At 39.3% G+C, this 18,478-nt stretch overlaps 3 protein-coding genes and 1 pseudogene across 4 annotated transcripts; 3 read left to right on the top strand and 1 right to left on the bottom strand.

Moving 5' to 3' along the window:
* On the top strand, positions 1-2,942 carry LOC126585286 (uncharacterized; annotated as a pseudogene).
* A 61-nt stretch (positions 2,943-3,003) lies between these two features.
* On the top strand, positions 3,004-8,965 carry LOC126584270 (uncharacterized). The gene is made up of 3 exons (XM_050248705.1): positions 3,004-3,013; positions 3,105-3,361; positions 8,687-8,965. The coding sequence occupies exons 1-3, from the start codon at positions 3,004-3,006 to the stop codon at positions 8,963-8,965; spliced, it is 546 nt and encodes a 181-aa protein (XP_050104662.1).
* A 2,396-nt stretch (positions 8,966-11,361) lies between these two features.
* LOC126586687 (reticulon-like protein B11) lies at positions 11,362-15,508 on the top strand. Of its 2 annotated transcripts, none has more exons than XM_050251615.1 (6): positions 11,362-11,529; positions 11,833-12,013; positions 12,316-12,457; positions 12,578-12,647; positions 12,751-12,920; positions 15,170-15,508. In XM_050251615.1, exons 1-5 carry the CDS (start codon positions 11,469-11,471, stop codon positions 12,918-12,920), a joined length of 624 nt encoding a protein of 207 aa, XP_050107572.1. In that variant the 5' UTR covers positions 11,362-11,468; the 3' UTR covers positions 15,170-15,508. The 2 variants fall into 2 exon arrangements, with proteins under 2 accessions (XP_050107572.1, XP_050107573.1); XM_050251616.1 differs by lacking the exon at positions 15,170-15,508 and adding an exon at positions 13,000-13,281.
* A 515-nt stretch (positions 15,509-16,023) lies between these two features.
* Positions 16,024-18,190, bottom strand: LOC126586686 (protein TIC 21, chloroplastic-like). Its single transcript, XM_050251614.1, has 4 exons — positions 17,788-18,190; positions 17,327-17,584; positions 16,553-16,753; positions 16,024-16,317 (listed from the first exon to the last, which is right to left on the bottom strand). The coding sequence occupies exons 1-4, from the start codon at positions 18,067-18,069 to the stop codon at positions 16,204-16,206; spliced, it is 855 nt and encodes a 284-aa protein (XP_050107571.1). The 5' UTR covers positions 18,070-18,190; the 3' UTR covers positions 16,024-16,203.
* Between the last annotated feature and the right edge of the window lie 288 nt (positions 18,191-18,478).

Below are 18,478 nucleotides of genomic sequence, written 5' to 3'. Positions count from 1 at the left end.
ATGTTGTTGGGCAAACCCAAAGACGGGGACATGCAACTGGTGGTAGGGTCGGAAAGGAAACAAGCCCATGGGTCTGACAGGAAACTAATGCTACCGTCTAGGCCACCGACGACAGCTAGTTCGACGGCGCTTGTGGAGTATAGCCGCTTGTGTTCAAGGAGGAGGAAGAGGACCTCAAGATCAAGCTTCGAAGGATTCTCGAAAATTTCCCGGTTCGCTTCAATAACACCTCCGGTAGCTCCGCCAGTTCGTCTCTGGCAACTTCCATCAGGTATGATACGCGGATGCATTATTACAATAGTGACCTTGATTTTCCTTGTGATTGTAATTATTGGATATTGATGCTTATTTGAGTAAATTACTGTATAAATTGGAGTAGATTGAGAGAGGATAAAGGGTTTGTGTTCGGTTGTCTGTAGAAGTTAGGGTATTCTGAACTTAGATAGCTGGAGCTAGAACTATGGTTAGGCACGGGTTGGGTCGGGTCCAAATTTGGAGAAACCCAACTCTAACAGTATGAAAATGAAACGGGCCGGGGCAGGGCATATCGTCATATTTTCAAAACTAGAACTGGACCTAACCCGGCCTATTTCTTACAGATCCTACAGCTCCCCATGTAAAGCTTTTCTGCAATTCAATATGGTATCTACATATGCACACAATCTGCTTCCCAAAAAAATCCAGCATTTAGCATTTCTCATGCCCCAACCTAAATCCCCAAATAGAACAAATTAATAAATAAAAAAATATTCAAATGCAATTTCGAATTTATCAAAAAATAAAACAAAACTAAATCCTTAATTAAGCTAAATCCCCAACATTTTTTATGATTTTTTCAAGCAAATTAACTGAATCCCTAATTCCTAAATCCTAAAATTCGAATTCAGGATAAAACTGAAATTAGATGCCGAGAAGAAAAGAAGTAGGAGCCTGGATGTGGTAAGGTCAGAGGTCGGTGGACTACTGAAATTTAAAGTAGAAGAAAGAGGAGAAGAAGAAGGCGGCAACGGAGGACTTACATGAGGAGAAGAAGAGGCAACCGTCTACGGACGCGCGAAGCAACAAATTGCGAGATCTGAGTGACTTCAACGAGAGCTCAAGGGCGGTGCATTTGCAAGTGTGTTCGTCTTCTGAGAGAACTTGTGGAAGTTAGAGGATAATATAGTGGTGGTCGAAATCGGAAGAAAGAGGCCTTGAGGTTGAGGCTCGAGTTGGGAATCTGTGAGAGGAGAGAGTCAAATTGGAGTTTGAGTCTTCGAAGAGGAAGAGAGAGTCAGGTCAGTGACTAGAAACAAGGATGCTGAATGCACTAATGGCATTATTGAAAGGGGAAACGGTCTGAGTTGGGGAACCTTTTTTCAGAGATTTGGGATTCACCCCGCCTTGCCAATTATATAGACCTGTCTCGCCGCCCCATTTTGAGTTTACAAAATTTGTACCCGTCCCGAACCGGCTGAACCCACCCCACCTCGCCCCATAGGTCCTAGACCCGTTTGCCCACCCCTAGCTAGGACATGAGTGGTACAGTAATTAGAGGCCGCCACTTTCGGTTTGATTCTTCACAAAATTATGAATAATCAAATTTGAATTGACTTGTTGGGCTTATATGCCCATAGCAGAGTTTGGTCCTTACCATTAGCAAAAAAACAAAATTGGAATTCAATTTCAATAACGTGGCATATAAGCTTGTCGGGTATTAAGGATTTTCAATTTTGGGATTGAGCAAGTCTTTCTTTATGATAGTCAGACTCAAGGCTAGATTGTTAGTATGTTGAGGGGGTTATATTGCATGAGCTTGGTCGAATTGTGTATGCGTACATTAGGGCCAACCGTGTACCATAAAAGTAGAAGAATGTGTTAATAAGAGTCATGCACGGTAACTGTTGTGGCCGTCTTTTTAGTTTGAGTTTTGAAGAGATTTTGCCAAGAAGTAAAGCAATTTTTCCTCTTTAGTGTTATATTGGAGTTGGTGGGAACACATAATGGATATGGAGTATGGTGGCTCTCTTATACGTGTTATGTATGTGGGCAGTAGGCATGAATGATTGTTTGTCATTTTTGCATGTGGACCGCAGTACAACTTCTAATCCTTCAGTTAGAAGAATTGTTTTTTCTTATGGATGAATGAATCTCTGCCCTTTTCTCTGCATTGAATTAGTGTTTTCTGCTTGAACTTGGGGATCATTTATGATTAAACAATGTAGTATTCTTTAAAAGGCTGTAGCTTGTTATTATACGCGTAGGGCTAAAGAAACCTTCGATCTTGAGCAATGCAATAGAATGCAGTGTTGTCTACTTTTAAGTTTAAACTTTGGGACAAGAGATGCCCGGAATTGTCTTGTTTGTCTTGCTGCAATGAAATAGCATCTTTCTCAACGAAAATGAAAGTGCCCGAATTTGTACGCACTGCAATAGAATGTAGTCAGGTACAAGCAAAAACTGCTTTCTTCTCTATGATTTTGAGTTTGAGTTTGATGTTGAATCAATAATATCGGTTAGATAAGTATCTAAAGTTCTGAGCACAAAAAAATTAATTTTCTTTTCATACACCTGCTTTCATGACATTGGAATATTTGATTGGTTATGATTTGTTGGACTCATTAAATTGGCAGCTAAATTTCATGTAAACTTATTTCACACCCCAAGTTGTACATCCACCGTATCAACAAACGAGACAGAAAGAGCAAGACATGATTGCTAGGATGGACGTGGACTATTAGAGAAGGAAAGAAGCGGCCGAATTCAATATGAGAAGGGAGCAAAGACTAAGAGAGGCTGAAGAAAAGACAGCAAAGAAGCCTTTAAAACGCAAAAAGAAAAACCAAAGAAAAAAGGAAAAGATGAAAACAAATTCAGGTGGCGAAGAGAAACAGAAAGAAGAGTCTTCGGACGATGATGGGAATCCTGATGATCAAACTGAACAAGCTTGTACTAAGTTTTAATTCTTGATGCATTGGTTCAAAGCTTGGTATCCATGTGCATTGCAAATTAAAAGAGCAAAGCATGCACCAACGTAATTGGGATTTCATTTTTCTCAAGTCTAGAATTGCCATGTTTGCCACCCAAATTCGATTGTATGTATTCCAAGATGTAACATTCCAAAGACGGGGACATACAACTGGTGGCAGGGCCGGAGAGGAAACAAGCCCATGGGTCTGACAGGAAACTAATGCTACCGTCTAGGCCACCGACGGCAGCTAGCTCAACGGCGCTTGTGAAGTATACGCCGCTTGTGTTCAAGGAAGAGGAAGAGGACATCAAGATCAAGCTCCGAAGGATTCTAAAAAATTTCCCGGTTCGTTTCAGTAACACCTCCGGTAGCTCCGCCGGTTCGCCTCTGGCAACTTCCATCAGGTATGATGCGCGGATGCATTATTACAATGGTGACCTTGATTTTCCTTGTGATTGTAATTATTGGATATTGATGCTTATTTGAGTAAATTACTGTATAAATTGGAGTAGATTGAGAGAGGATAAAAGGTTTATGTTCGGTTGTCTGTAGAAGTTAGGGCATTCTGAACTTAGATAGCTGGAGCTAGAACTATGGTTAGGCACGGGTTGGGTCGAGTCCAAATTTGGAGGAACCCAATTGGAACCCTATGAAAATGAAACGGGCCGGGGCAGGGCGGATTGGCATATTTTCAAAACTAGAACTGGACTTAACCCGGCCTATTTCTTACAGATCCTACGGCTCCCCGTGTAAAGCTTTTCTGCAATTCAATATGGTATATACATATGCACACAATCTGCTTCCCAATAAAATCCAGCATTTAGCATTTCTCATGCCCCAACCTAAATCCCCAAATAGAACAAATTTATAAATAAAAAAAATATTCAAATACAATTTCTAATTTATCAAAAAATAAAACAAAACTGAATCCCTAATTAAGCTAAATCCCTAACATTTTTTATGATTTTTTCAAGCAAATTAACTAAATCCCTAATTCCTAAATCCTAAAATTCGAATTCAGGATAAAATTGAAATTAGATGTCGAGAAGAAAAGAAGTAGGAGCCTGGATGTGGTAAGGTCAGAGGTCGGTGGACTACTGAAATTTGATGTAGAAGAAAGTGGAGAAGAAGAAGGCGGTAGCGGAGGACTTACATGAGGAGAAGAAGAGGCAACCGCCTACGGACGTGCGAAGGAACAAATTACGAGATCTGAGTGACTTCGACGAGAGCTCAAAGGTGGTGCATTTGCAAGTGTGTTCGTCTTCTGAGAGAACTTGTGGAAGTTAGAGGATAATATAGTGGTGGTCGGAGTCAGAAGAGAGACGCATTGAGGTTGAGGCTCGAGTTGGGAATCTGTGAGAGGAGAGAGTCAAGTTAGAGTTCGAGTCTTCGAAGAGGAAGAGAGTGTCAGGTCAGTGACTAGAAACAAGGATGCTGAATGCACTAATGGCATTATTGAAAGGGGAAACAGTCCAGGTCGAGGAACCTCTTTTCAGAGATTTGGGATTCGCCCCGCCTTGCCAATTATATGAACCTGTCCCGCCACCCCATTTTGAGTTTACAAAATTTATACCTATCCCGAACCGGCTGAACCCACCCTGCCCCGCCCCATGGGTCCTAGACCCGTTTGCCCACCCCTAGCTAGGACATGAGTGGTACAGTAATTAGAGGTCGCCGCCATCGGTTTGATTCTTCACAAAATTATGAATAATCAAATTTGAATTGACTTGTTGGGCTTATATGCCCATAGCAAGAGTTTGGTCACTTACCGTTAGCAGAAAAACAAAATTGGAATTCAATTTCGATAATGTGGCATATGAGCTTACCAGGTATTAGGGATTTTCAATTTTGGGATTGAGCAAGTCTTTCTTTATGATAATCAGACTCAAGGCTAGATTGTTAGTATGTTGAAGGGGTTATATTGCATAAGCTTGGTCGAATTGTGTATGCGTACATTAGGGCTAACTGTGTACCATAAAAGTAGAAGAATGTGTTAATAAGAGTCATGCATGGTAACTGTGTTGTGGCCGTCTTTTTAGTTTGAGTTTTGAAGAGATTTTGCCAAGAAGTAAAGCAATGTTTCCTCTTTAGTGTTATATTGGAGTTGGTGGGAACACAAAATGGATATGGAGTATGGTGGCTCTCTTATACGTGTTATGTATGTGGGCAGTAGGCATGAATGATTGTTTGTCATTTTTGCATGTGGACCGCAATACAACTTCTAATCCTCCAGTTAGCAGAATTGTTTTTCTTAAGGTCTCCTCATTTTTTACATAAATCATGGGCTCAATGTTTAGAAGCCCAAGTAACGAGGCCCAATATAATATGGTACCAACAGTAGTCCCCCAAGTCTTCAGTCAAGAGAGTCTTTTGGCTGGAGACTTAAAATTCAATCCATGTGTGGGCCGAAGTAACTAGATGTCGTTTAGAACTGATACTTGATATGAGGCGGTGCTTAATGTGAAATGATGCTAAACTAGAAGTAGCACATGTTGCGAGGCTACACGGCTTGTGGCTTATATTGCCTTGGTTGGCTCAGCTTATGGCGTTGAAGGTGAGGGAGTCCCTTTTATAGAATAAGGGCCCGTTCCTCAATACATAAGTGGTGGGTTAGGAGTGATGCTCGCGGCGAGGCGGTTGCTCAGCTCGCGGCGATGTTCTTTAATGATGGTGAGGGAGTCCCTTTTGTAGAATAAGGGTTCGCTCCTCAATACATAAATAATGGGCTAAAGTTAATGCTCGCGGCAAGATGGTTGCTCAGCAAGCGGTGATGCTCTCTAATGATAGTGAGGAAGTCCATTTTATAAAATAAGGGTCCACTCCTCAATACATGAGTGATGGGCTAAAAGTCTCTCTCTAATGAAGGTGAGGGAAACCTTTTTATAAAATAAAGGTTCGCTCCTCAATACATGAATAATGGGTGCTCTCTGATGAAAGTGAGGGAGTCCTTTTTATAGAATAAGGGTTCGCTCCTCAGTACATAAATAATGGGCTAAGTCCCCCAAGTATTTTTTATGAGGCCCTGTTACGGAAGCCCAATATATGGTACATAGTGTAGTCCCCCAAGTCTTCAATCAATAAAGGCTGTTGGTTGGAGACTTCAAATTCAATCCATGTATGGGCCGAAGTAACGGTTGTTCGGAGGCGGTCTTTGTATACCATGCATTGAAGCTTTGTAGGTGAAGCTTTGAAAGTGAAGTTTTGAAGTTGGAGCTTTTGTAAATGAAGCTTTGAAGCTGGAGCTTTGTAAATGAAGCTTTCAAAGTTGGAGCTCTGTAAATGAAGCTTTCGAAGCTGATTGACATGAGTGATGCTCATGAATGTTTATGTTGATTGACATGAGTGATGCTTATGGATGTTGACATGAGTGATGCTCATGAATGTTGACATGAGTAATGCTCATGAATGTTGACATGAATGATGGTCATGAAAGTTTATGTATGATTAACATGAGTGATGCTCATGAATGTTTATGTATGATTGACATGAGTGATGCTCATGTATAATTTTGGAGCACTTGACATACTTTTGATCACCTAGTTGGTGATAATAGCGACAGGCTGCCGAATAATTTTGGACTACTGGACGTACTTGTGATCACCTGGTTGGTGATAATAGCGGCAGGATGCCGAATAGTTTTGGAGTACTGGACGTACTTTTGATCACCTAGTTGGTGATAATAGCGATAGGCTGCCGAATAATTTTGGAGTACTGGACGTACGGTTTTTTTTTATTTATTTATTTATTTTTTTACACATCAGTATAACTATACAATAATTGCTCCAATTTGTAGAAGACAACTTAATAAAATATTCATCAATGATAGTGGGTATGGGTGTGCCATGCTTTCCACTTCCTCGGCTTTTCTCCATCTCCATACATATTTTCCTTTTTCATTATTTTCCTCCTTTTATTCCATGCTTTTGCTTTCTGATTTTACTTTTCTTTTTTCCACCACACCTCTCTCTTTTGCTTTTGTGCCGCAGCTCACTTGATTGCTTTTGTCTTTCCTCTGCAACTTTGAAGCTTGCCTCGCTTGAACTGACGAATAGGACTCATTGGTGACAACTTGCTTTTGCATGTGGGTGTTTATTCCTTACTTTTGGATTCCGACATTATTGAGAGAGATTTTCTTCTTCTTTTCTTTTAAGTTCTTATGCAGAAAGACAATAATCGAAGAGCGAACAGAAATATAAGTGTAACTACCAGGAAGAAGGTTATCCTGGAAAGCATCCATGTCCAAAATATCTGTTTCAGATGATGATTCGAGTGCATAAGCCTCATCATCTCTTACATCTTCCTCACCATTATTGTATGTAGGGCTTCTGTAAGGTAGTAGCTTCAATCTAGGCTGAGCAGGGAGACCATAGTCCGTGGAAAAACCAAAAAGATCACCGAAAGCTTTTCCTTTCAATTTTGTTGATGCAGTTGACTGTTTGAACATTTAACCTTGTTCAGGCAACTTAACACCAGTCTTTTTTGTGATCTGAAAATGGTGAGTTGTCTTTGAAAACACATAAGGACCTCTAGATGATTCTTCCTCAGCGTTGATAGTAACACATATTCTCATAGTCTTTGTGTTATGCACAAAACGTTGCAGGCTTGGCAGAGATCGGTGAAATACCTTTTTCCAATTCGGTCACCTCTTGGGGACTGGTATGGCTTGAAAGCAATCTAATACTGGACTGATTTTGCAATGGCACTGACCTTCAAGGAGGAAAACAAGCAAGGACAGGTAGAGCTCTGCCGTCTCACAGAGACCAACTATGTATATGGAAGCGTCGTAGCTGTCGGTGGCCTGGGTTTTTACCTGGGTGACGATGTTGACCTCCTTGAAACCCATGACGGTAATCGGGACAACTTTTTTGATGGGCTCGAAGAAACTTATCATGCTGAGCTTCGTGGCCATGACTCTGATGCCGGCCTCCATGCTCATGGTGACTCCCATCGATCGCTTTTTGTGGGATTTTGCAACGGCGATTTGGAATGGCAGGGTGAGGAATGGGGAGGAGAGCGGAGGAAGAAGAAGGTACAGAAATGGAAAGGATTGACATGGCTGTTTGGTTTCTGGGTTTTGCAGATTCACGGTGGTGATATGAAAAAAAATGAAAGAAAACCGACATAACTTTTCGTGTCGATTCCCACAGACGCCACCAAATGTTGATGTACAAAACCGGAGGGGTCTTGGAACAATGTAAATCTAATCATGAATCTGCAAGAAAGTAAAGAACACAAGATGTATCATGGTTCACCCCAATGTTTGGGCTACGTCCACACTGATGTTGATTGTATTTCTCTGTATGAATGTATGGATTACAAGTGTGAGGGGAAGTCCCCCAGAGAAAGAAAGAGTTTGAGAGTGTTTCTCTGTTTGTGAGAGGGTTGCTGGATGTGAGGCCTCCTGATTGTGAGGGTGAGGAGTCCCTTTTATAGACTAAGGGCTCCTCCCCTTTTACATAAATAATGGGCTCAATGTCTAGAAGCCCAATTAACGAGACCCAATATAATATGGTACTAACACTATGATTTTGAGTTTGAGTTTGATGTTGAATCAGTAATACCGATTAGATAAGTATCTAAAGTTCTGAGCATGGAAAAAATTAATTTTCTTTTCATACACCTACTTTCGTGACATTGGAATATTTGATTGGTTATGGTTTGTTGGAATCATTAAGTTGGCAGCTAAATTTCATGTAAACTTATTTCTCACCCCAAGTTGTACATCCACCGTATCAGCAAACGAGACAGAAAGAGCAAGACAGGATTGCTAGGATGGACGTGGACTATCAGAGAAGGAAAGAAGCGGCCGAATTCAATATGAGAAGGGAGGAAAGACTGAGAGAGGCTAAAGAAAAGATAGCAAAGAAGCGTTTGAAACACAAAAAGAAAAACCAGAGAAAAAAGGAGAAGAAGATGAAAACAAATTCAGGTGGTGAAGAGAAACAGAAAGAAGAGTCTTTGGACAATGATGGGAATCCTGATGATCAAACTGAACAAGCTTGTACTAAGTTTTAATTCTTGATGCATCGGTTCAAAGCTTGGTATCTGTGTGCATTGCAAATTAAAGGAGCAAAGCATGCACCAACGTAATTGGGATTTCATTTTTCTCAAGTCTAGAATTGCCATGTTTGCCGCCCAAATTCGATTGTATGCATTCCAAGATGTAACATCCCAAGGGATTAGAACAAATTAAATTTTGATTTAGTTTAACTATTTTCTTGATATAAAGAACAAAAACGATGTGGTTTACGCAATCTTTAAATTTTCTTTGATACGGTTGATATTTTCATGGAAATATTAAAAAAACCAGAGAAAGATATGGAAATTGGGGATGAAGTCTAAAACTTCACCTTATATCGAAGAAACTCTTAAATATAGGCTAAAATCGACATATACTGACACATCTGTTATATATCGGAAAAACTCTTATATTTCGTCTAAACCAATGTTTGATAATCCCTAAGGTTTCATTTCAATATCTATCATTCTACCAAAAGCAACCGATATCAATATTAATATTTGATATATCTGTCAATACCGATATCGATATCAATATTTGATATATCCGTCGATATTTTCATAAATTTACATATCGATATTTTCACTAATACTGATATTTTAAACACCGGGTCTACATCTTGGTCAAGTGCTCCATTCTCTTCTAGAATGGCATGTAGCATTTGTTTTCTTGCTTGCAATTGCATCATGCTTGTTAAATTTGGCAGTTGATCTAGGGGTGGGTTCGGTTCCGTTCGGTTCGGTTTTTTGCCAAAACCGAAAACCGAACCGAAATTACTGTTCGGGTCGGTTCGGTTCGGTTTTCAATCGGTTTGTATTCGGTTCGGTTTGTATTCGGTTCGGTTTTTCTCGGTTCGGTTTCGGCTCGGTTCGGTTTTATAAAGCATTAAATATTAGAAACCTATAGATATATTACTGGTACAATTATAACAACATAAAGCCTACAGTCAAGTTGGTTTGAAGCAATTTTCCCCAGCATAAGGTCAGGGGTTCAAACCCTGCTGCCAAAATGTTTTTTAGTATTTATTTAATTTTAAGTTAAAAGGTTTGTAGGGGTTCAAACCCTGCTGCCAAAATGTTTTTTAGTATTTATTTAATTTTAAGTTAAAAGGTTTGTTGATTGCTCAAAAAAACTAAAAAAAATTTCAAAAACCTTGGAGGCATGAGGATTCGAACCCATGCGCAGGGGCTTGAAAAGTTTCAAGCAAACCAACTTGGTAACAGGTTATGTCTTGTTATGATTGTATCACTAAATTATTTATAATATTGAAAAAAATTAAATATATATCTGTTCGGTTCGGTTCGGTTCGGTTCGGTTTCTGAACCTTAAAAACCGAAACCGAACCAGCCAGATTCGGTTCGGTTCGGTTTGGCAGTTTCGGTTCGGTTTTTTTTCGGTTCGGTTTTTTTCGGCCTCGGTTCGGTTCGGTTTTCGGTTTTTTTCGGTTTTCGGTTTTTTGAACCCACCCCTAAGTTGATCAACATCAACGTAACCCAGTGAAGTTTCAAGTTTCAACTAATGCACTACAAGGCGATAGATCTAGGAAGGAAACATCAACCACAAGGTTCTATCCTCAACTAATTTTTTTTATAAAGTCCTTTATCATTTCGTTTTTAATTTTTGTTTTTGTAGTTAAATATATGGGGAAATGAGCAATAACTTATGGGATCGTAGGGTATAAAAAATGGCGTCAGAATGATAGCCAAAGAGATGCGCAAGAAATGCATATGACATGGTAAATGAAATGAAAAACTAAAACTATATAACAATTTCAAATCGTTGTTTCTCAAGTTTTTGTTTCATATATTCTCCTTCATTCTTCACTAGTTCATTCACATTTCTTTATTCGTTATTCTGTCCATATACTTTCATTCCGTCTTTTAACCAAAATGAGCTAAAACCGCTAGGAGATCATACTTAAATACAAAGAAAGGAGTATACTGTCTCGACCAACTAACATGATCCACAACGTATTTTAACCCAATTCAGCGTATTTAGAATACCCTCTTTTAAGATACGTAGGTGAGATTAGTGTTGAGAGTTAGACCACATGTTGCCCTCAACAAAATTGGTTGGGAGGAGGATGTTTATTTACTTGAGATTTAATTTGAAAGGGACAATTAAATTAAAGTGTATTATTTTTATGGGAGCGCAGGTAATAAAACACCCGGATTAGCAATTTTGGGCTTTTGTCTTGTATTAGAAACGGATTTTAAATTTGTATTTCATACGATACATCTTGAGTTTGATTCTTGTCAAAAGTAAACCGTAATAAGAAGATGCTGAAATACAATCTTTCGGCCCCTGAAGTAGTGAACTACTGTATCAAAGCCTAAGTCCCCTTTTTATTTAAAAACAAAAAACAAAAAAAGTAAATGAAGTCATCGCCATTTCTTCTTCTTCTTAAACTATTTCCATTCATTTTTGTAATTTCCATCTCCCTCCCTATCAAGTACCTCTCTCCTTCCATCTCTCTCCTCTCTGAAACCCTAAATCTCCATGGGAGAATCTATGCCTCCTCGTCGCATTTCCGTTCACCAAACTCTCGGAGGTGGCCCTGGTACTCTCTCTCTCTCTCTCTCTACACATATGCGTATGTGTGTGTATGTATATATACATGCACACACATAATTGCACGGATGCTGTTGATTTGTAAATCCATAGATTTATATTCGCGATTCTGATTTGGTATGAATCGATTCTACTTCCATTGGCGATGACTAACCATAATCTTGTTTTAACATTCCGTAGATTTGGATTATGGAATAATCATTACATTATTCTTGATCTTAATACAACCTAATTGACGTTGTGTGTTGATTTAACTTGTGATTAATGTTGTTAATTCTGGGGTTTTTGGTAGTTGCCGATGTGCTGCTGTGGAAGAAATGGAGTGGAGGAGTTTTACTGCTGACCTCTACAACGGCGTCGTGGTTGCTGTTTGAGCGAGCTGGTTACAATCTCTTGTCATTTGTGGCCAATGTTCTACTGCTTCTTGTGGTCATTCTTTTCCTCTGGGCCAAATCTGCTTCTCTTCTCAACAGGTAACCCTCTCATTTTTGGCTATTTTTCGCTGCGTTTCTTGTATACTTTTTACTGATCTTGTTATCCCACCGAGAATTTCCGGGTTCATTTAGCTTTAGATCAGACGTGTATTTATTAGGAGTATGTTATTTTGGATTATTGAACTAGTTTTTCCTGAATACGTCATGTAGAAAGTAACCAAGAACGCAATATCAGTTGAATTAATTTTTTTTGGGAACGATGGGTGGTGATTTATACTGTTCTGAGGATTGGTTTTAGTTTGAGGCGATTTTAATGAAAAACGGGCTATGCTGTCTTTCAGACCTTTGCCTCCTCTCCCTGATATGGAAATCTCTGAGGCCAATGTTGTGAAGGCTGCTGATGCACTGCATGCTGGGATTAATCGTGTACTGTCTATTGCACGAGACATTGCTATTGGGAGAAATTGGAAGCTCTTTCTTCAGGTTAGGCGTAGTTTATTTCCCCCCCCTAGGTTTATGGTTTCAAGGAGGTGGTTTTTATGGATTACGTAGAACAGACCATTATGAATTTTACTGATTGGAAATTTTGGTTTGCTTCTGTAGGTTGCTTTCTGCTTATGGCTAGCTTCTTATGTCGGAAGTTTCTTCAACTTCCTTACTCTTTTCTACATTGGTAATCTCTTTACTGCACCTTGTATCTTTATATGTTTAGTTTAGGTGCATGCTTGAAAGATTTGCAATATTTATTTACGGACATTTCTTTAACTATTATCCAGGGGTTCTTCTAAGTCTTTCAGTGCCCGTGTTGTATGATAAGTATCAGGACCACATTGATGATAAGCTGCATGTAGCAAACAGAGTAATACAAACACAGTACAGGAAAATTGATGATAGCATCCTAAAGAAAATTCCACTGGGTTCAAACAAGGAGAAGAAGCTACAGTAGGTAAGTGTGATCTCTTTCTCTCCCGAGACACTCTTCTATTTATCTGTTCATATTAATTGTTCTTCCCTGTTGTTGGCAGTTTGCGTATCAAGGCATTAGAGGAATTAATTCAGGCTATTTTTGTTATGCTGAATCTATGTGCAATGTTGGTTTGAAATTTTTTCTAGGTTTTGTTTTTTGTGGTGGACATGTTGAAGCATGTGATCAGTGTTTTTAGTTAAAGCATCTTGTGAACTATTCAAGTGTGAAATCTCTTGCATCATTATGCTTTACAATGTTCATTATTTGTACTGAGCATGAAGCTGTAATTTTGCAAACCCAGTTTTAATTTATGGTATATGGTAGGAATTTTTAAGCGAAACATACTAGTAATGAAACAGAGTCATGTAGTGGTGTGCTACCTTTCACTTTCCTGATGTTACTCCCAAACTTCCAAATCTGGGGAAACAGAAAAGGAAGGCCAGAGCTTTGAATGGCTAGAGAGGAATGGAAGACCATCTTTAGAATGGTTGGCACAAGTAGGTATAACTGATTTCTGGGTATGGGTCTTTGGTGTCTTACGGATTATGATGGGATGATTGAGCAATCTCTACAGCTTCTTTTCGCAGACAATGGAAAAGATTGAAGTCCTTCCTATATTCTGTGTCTGTTTCGAGAAACTGTCCTGTCTTTACTGCAGTTTTTTTGTGTTATGAAAGTCTGTAAGACAACAGGGCAGTGTTTACACTAACCCTGGTGCAACTAAATTCCTTAGAGGAACAAATAAATGTAATAAAAAAAAAAAGAAGGGAAAAGAAGCTGCAAGGATTGCGATGTAAACATCGCAATTAATAAATTTATTTGCACCTGACATTTAACTTAGTAACTCCCACTAGAATTAGCCCTTGCTTCCAGTGAAAAATAAACAGTATTTCCATTTCAGTCAATCTAATTTTCAGCTTTCGTACAACAACAACAACAAAGTCTTTTCCCACTAAGTGGGGTCGGTTATATGAATACTAGAATGTCATTGCGCTTGGTTCTGTGTCACGTCTTCCATTATATCCAAGTACTCTCTTTTCTTAGAGTCTCTTCCAAAGTCTTCCTAGGTCTTCCTCTACCCCTTTGGCCCTGGACCTCTATCCTGTAATCGCATCTTCTAATTGTAGCATCAGTAGGCCTTCATTTCACATGTTCAAACCATCGTAACCGATTTTCTCTGATCTTTCCTTCAATTTCTCATCTCTACTACACCCATTTTATGTTTGTGTTGATGCTTCACTGCCCAACATTCCGTGCCATAAAGCATTGCCGGTCTTATTGTCGTCCTATAAAATTTTCCCTTGAGCTTCAGTAGCATACGGCAGTCACACAACACGCCGGATGCCCTCTCCACTTCATCCATCCAGCTTGTATTCTATGGCTGAGGTCTCCATCAAACTCTCCGTTCTTTTGCAAGATAGATCCTAGGTAGCGAAAACGGTCGCTCTTTGGTACTTCCTGATCTCCAATTTTCACCCCTAACTCATTTGAGCCTCCGTTTGCACTGAACTTGCACTCCATATACTCTGTCTTTGATTGGCTTAGGTGAAGACTTTTAGATTCCAACACTTTTCTCCAAACGCCTACCTGTCATTGTCATTTTGGCTCTGAAGAAGAAAACTCACTTGGATTAGTTTAGTGTACTGTACTAATTTTCCAGACTATAATTGTTTTCTGTTTTCACTTTGACTAGTAAAGCGAAACTCATATTGAAGTATGAATGCTGTTGTTCAAGAGAATACGATGTTCTTACAGATCGTATTGATTTTATGACAGGCATTTGCATATGAAATAATTTAACAATGACTTTTCTTTGATAATTCTCAGTGGATGCATAAAATTGAACAAGTTTTGGCGTCTTCGAGTTCTAATTTTGATGTACTATGCTAGCTATTTTGTCTCTGAAAGTATTCATATGATATTGCCTTTAAAAGGTATTTGGGGGCAACAAAATCAGTTTCATTTAAATCTTAATGAATATAATTTCTTACATATTGCATTAAACCATTATTCACAATGTACACCAGGATATATGAAATTCGCCAATTTGTCTAATTTCATATGACATTGGCCCTCTGAAGTTTTTTTTTTTTGTTGTTTTTCTTTGAATGGACTACTCATTTGATTTCTTTCACCGTCTCTGTGTGTACACTGGTATCATATTTTTGTAGATTCTGTTGATTTAGTTGCTGCTGATTTTCTCTAAAACACATGTACATATGGTGCAGGGTATTATGGAGCTCTGGAAAGTGTGATAACAACCTTATACAAGGCTTTCAACGTACGAAGTAGTGTACCTCGGTTATCTTTTTATTGGCATGCTGCGGCTATACATATTGACAGTGAAACAGCATCATTGACAAGGTTTGGGTGGATCCCGTTAGTGTCTGCGTTTGAGATTCAGTGTTACATCGTTTTTGGCTCTGGATCTTATAATCTTGTTAGGTTTTTGGTGAATAGTTATTGGATCATTGGATCTTGGTGGTTAAAACTTTGTGTTCATCTCCATGGGATGAAAGAGAGAAACTTAATCATTCTAATGAAATATAAAGTGTTTTGGTTTGCCATCCTTTTTATGTTTCATCGTTGTATGTTTTAATTTTCCTCTTATTTCTGTGTCAGTTTGTTAGCCTAGAAACTTTCCGTGCATGATTTTTTGCTGGTTGCTACTTACAACAACAAAGTCTTATCACACTAAATGAGATTGGTTGTATGAATCTTATAACGTCATTACACTTGTTTTGTGTCAAGTTTTCGGTTAGTTCCAAGTACTCCACGTTTTTTCTTAAAAGTCTTTTTTTGAAGTCTTTCTAGGTTTTTTTCTACCCATTTTGTCCTAAGCTTATGGCTCGCAATCGCATTTTCAAACTGAAGCTTCTATAGGCCTTTGTTTTACATGATCAAACCACTTTAATCGATTTTCTCATCTTCAATTGCGGCCACCCCTCCTACTTTACATCTAATATCCTCGTTCTTAATCTTGTCATTTCTCGTGTCCCTACACATCCAACAAAGTATTCTCATATCTGCTACACTCATTTTTCGATCATGGTGATGCTTGACTGCCCAACATTCCATGTCGTATTGGATAGTGCAAATCTCATTTTTGTGTTAAAAGTTCCAAGTATAATACAATTGGAAAGAGGCAGCAAAACCTACGAATATAATACAGAAATGCATTCGTCTTATAACATCATAGAGAAGCAAAAACACTTAAAAAAGAATCACAGCTTCAATGCTTTGAAAAAAGGTAGGGCAGTATTTATGCGAATCTGGGAATGGGAATGCCTTCAGAAGGTGGCAACGTTACTGAGCGCAACAGCTCTAGCGAGAAGAGAAGTCCCAGGAAGTGAGAAAGGATAGTGTTTGCCGATGCCTGCAACGAAAACGCCAAACAAACGAATAGAAATGTCAGTCTTCTCCCAATTGCAAATTCCTTTTTCGAAATCATGCCCAAAAACTAAAAGGTAACTATACTCTACAGAGTTTGAGGCATACTGATGACCCGTTAGAACAGGGAAACTGAAAGTATACTCTGCAAGACTACGGGGTATTATCTAACCTAATGTTTCAGAACAGAACGAAAAGTAAAGTGAGATATATGAATCTACCTGCACCAAGAATACATCCAAGGCAAGAACAGGACTGTAACCCGGAGTGAGACCCTGATACGGATTTGCAGAGGAAGTAAAAGCCTTAGCAACCAACAGTCCTACCGTTGCTTGCATGCCAAGAACAGCAGCACCCATACCCAAAATGTTCAGAAGAATGCCATTCTTTAAGCTTTTTATAACATCAGCGCGTGGAGGAGCCTGTATATTATAAGCAGTGAAACACAGATGTAATAGGTAAAAGTTGCCATCGGAGAACAAAGTCAGATAATTATCGGTTATGAAAACATCTTTTAAATGTGGGAGGAATTTGAGCCAATTTCAACAAGAAACCCAATAATGGGATGATAATGATGGACGAAAATAAAGAAGAATGAAAGCAGATGAAGTGCTCACAGGCAATTATGATTACAAGGATTCAAATTCATTGAAGTGCAACTGTAAGTACAATTTATTTGGGTGACAGTGACAGACAACTCCATTGTTATCTTATTCTGTTATCGAAGAGTAGATCAATAGATTTTATACTTTCAGCCTATTCAAGCTGGCAACGGATATTTCAGTTCATTCAAGATAATGGGCATCGGTTGAACATATCATTATCAGCATGCCACGGATGATGGAACTTCACAATTCACATCATGCACAAAGCCCATGCAACTTAGCATTTGTCCGAAAACAGTATTATCGCCTTTATGAAACAAATTTCACAAAGCACATACAATTCAATCACAAACACAAATAACTTTCCCAAAATTGACAATTCCACAATACCTTTGCAGGGTCACTTGCACTTCTTCGAAGCTTATCCGAGAGGCGAATGTACCCAAATGACCAAAACACAGAGATGAATCCCGCCACAATCCCACCCGCAGTGGCATAAAAAGTAGGTGGTGACGAAACCTTGCCGGTTATAACAACCGAAAACGAAAGAATCACGGCCGCCACAACAGTGCTGACCAGCTGCCCCCAAAACCCTAAACTACCCAACCTCTTGAAATACCTTGCTGTACTCTCTAACCTTTTGGCTACCTACACACCACAAACCACCTAAAGCACTTCACCTTTCAATCAAATCATCAACAATGCAATGCAAATTTTGAAATTGAAAAATCTATCGTTTCGAAATTGGGTCAATTCAGTACAAATTTCTGTAATTTCACTTCATGGTCTTACATTTTCCCGTAAACCAAACAGAAAATAGAATAAATTAGGCAAAGTAGAAGAAGGAGAACCTGAAGGAGCTTGGCCCTTTCGGTTTCGTCGTTTGGGGAGGTGAAGTTCTGAGAAATTGGAGGGGAAGATGCCCTGATGGTGCTGATGGAGAGCTTTGGTCCTCTGTGGGTGGGAGCAGCATACGAAGAAGAAAACGAAGAAGAGAGAGTGAGGCTGGGCACGTGGCGGTCGGAGATTGATCGAAGAGGAACGTGATACACTAAGGGCCGAGTCGTGACAGATGTAGGTGGCGCCGCCGTGAAGTAGGCGGCGCGTGTCACCGGCGATAATAGAGTTTGCATAATTAAACGGTTAGCAGAAAGAGGGGGAGGGAGAGTGTGTGGGAGCTTTTTTTGCTGTCGTACTGAGTTTGGGGAGCTGCTGAGGGCATGTTTTTGGGCCCGTAAACATTTGACATCCTATGAAATTTGGGTCATAAGCCTAAAAGGTGAGAAATATGGAACCGGGTCGAATTTTGGGTCATCAACCAGGACTAGATAGAGCTGGTTGGATACGGTCTGGATTGGATCGGTTCAGACGTCAAACAACACATTTGAAGCGTGGGTTCGAATTCCGTCGGTGGCTAATCTAACAAAATTTATTATTTGAAAAGAAAAAAACGATGAAGTGGAACAGTTCACATTAGACCCTAGACCGCTAATTGGTTTGGTTCGGGCAGTTTGATTGGTATGGCAACAAGAAAATTAGTTC

This window comes from Malus sylvestris, chromosome 10, assembly GCF_916048215.2.
Source record: "Malus sylvestris chromosome 10, drMalSylv7.2, whole genome shotgun sequence".
NCBI lineage: Eukaryota > Viridiplantae > Streptophyta > Magnoliopsida > Rosales > Rosaceae > Malus > Malus sylvestris.
The sequence above is the reverse complement of the archived record's forward strand: the minus strand, read 5'-3'. Positions and strand labels throughout refer to the sequence as shown.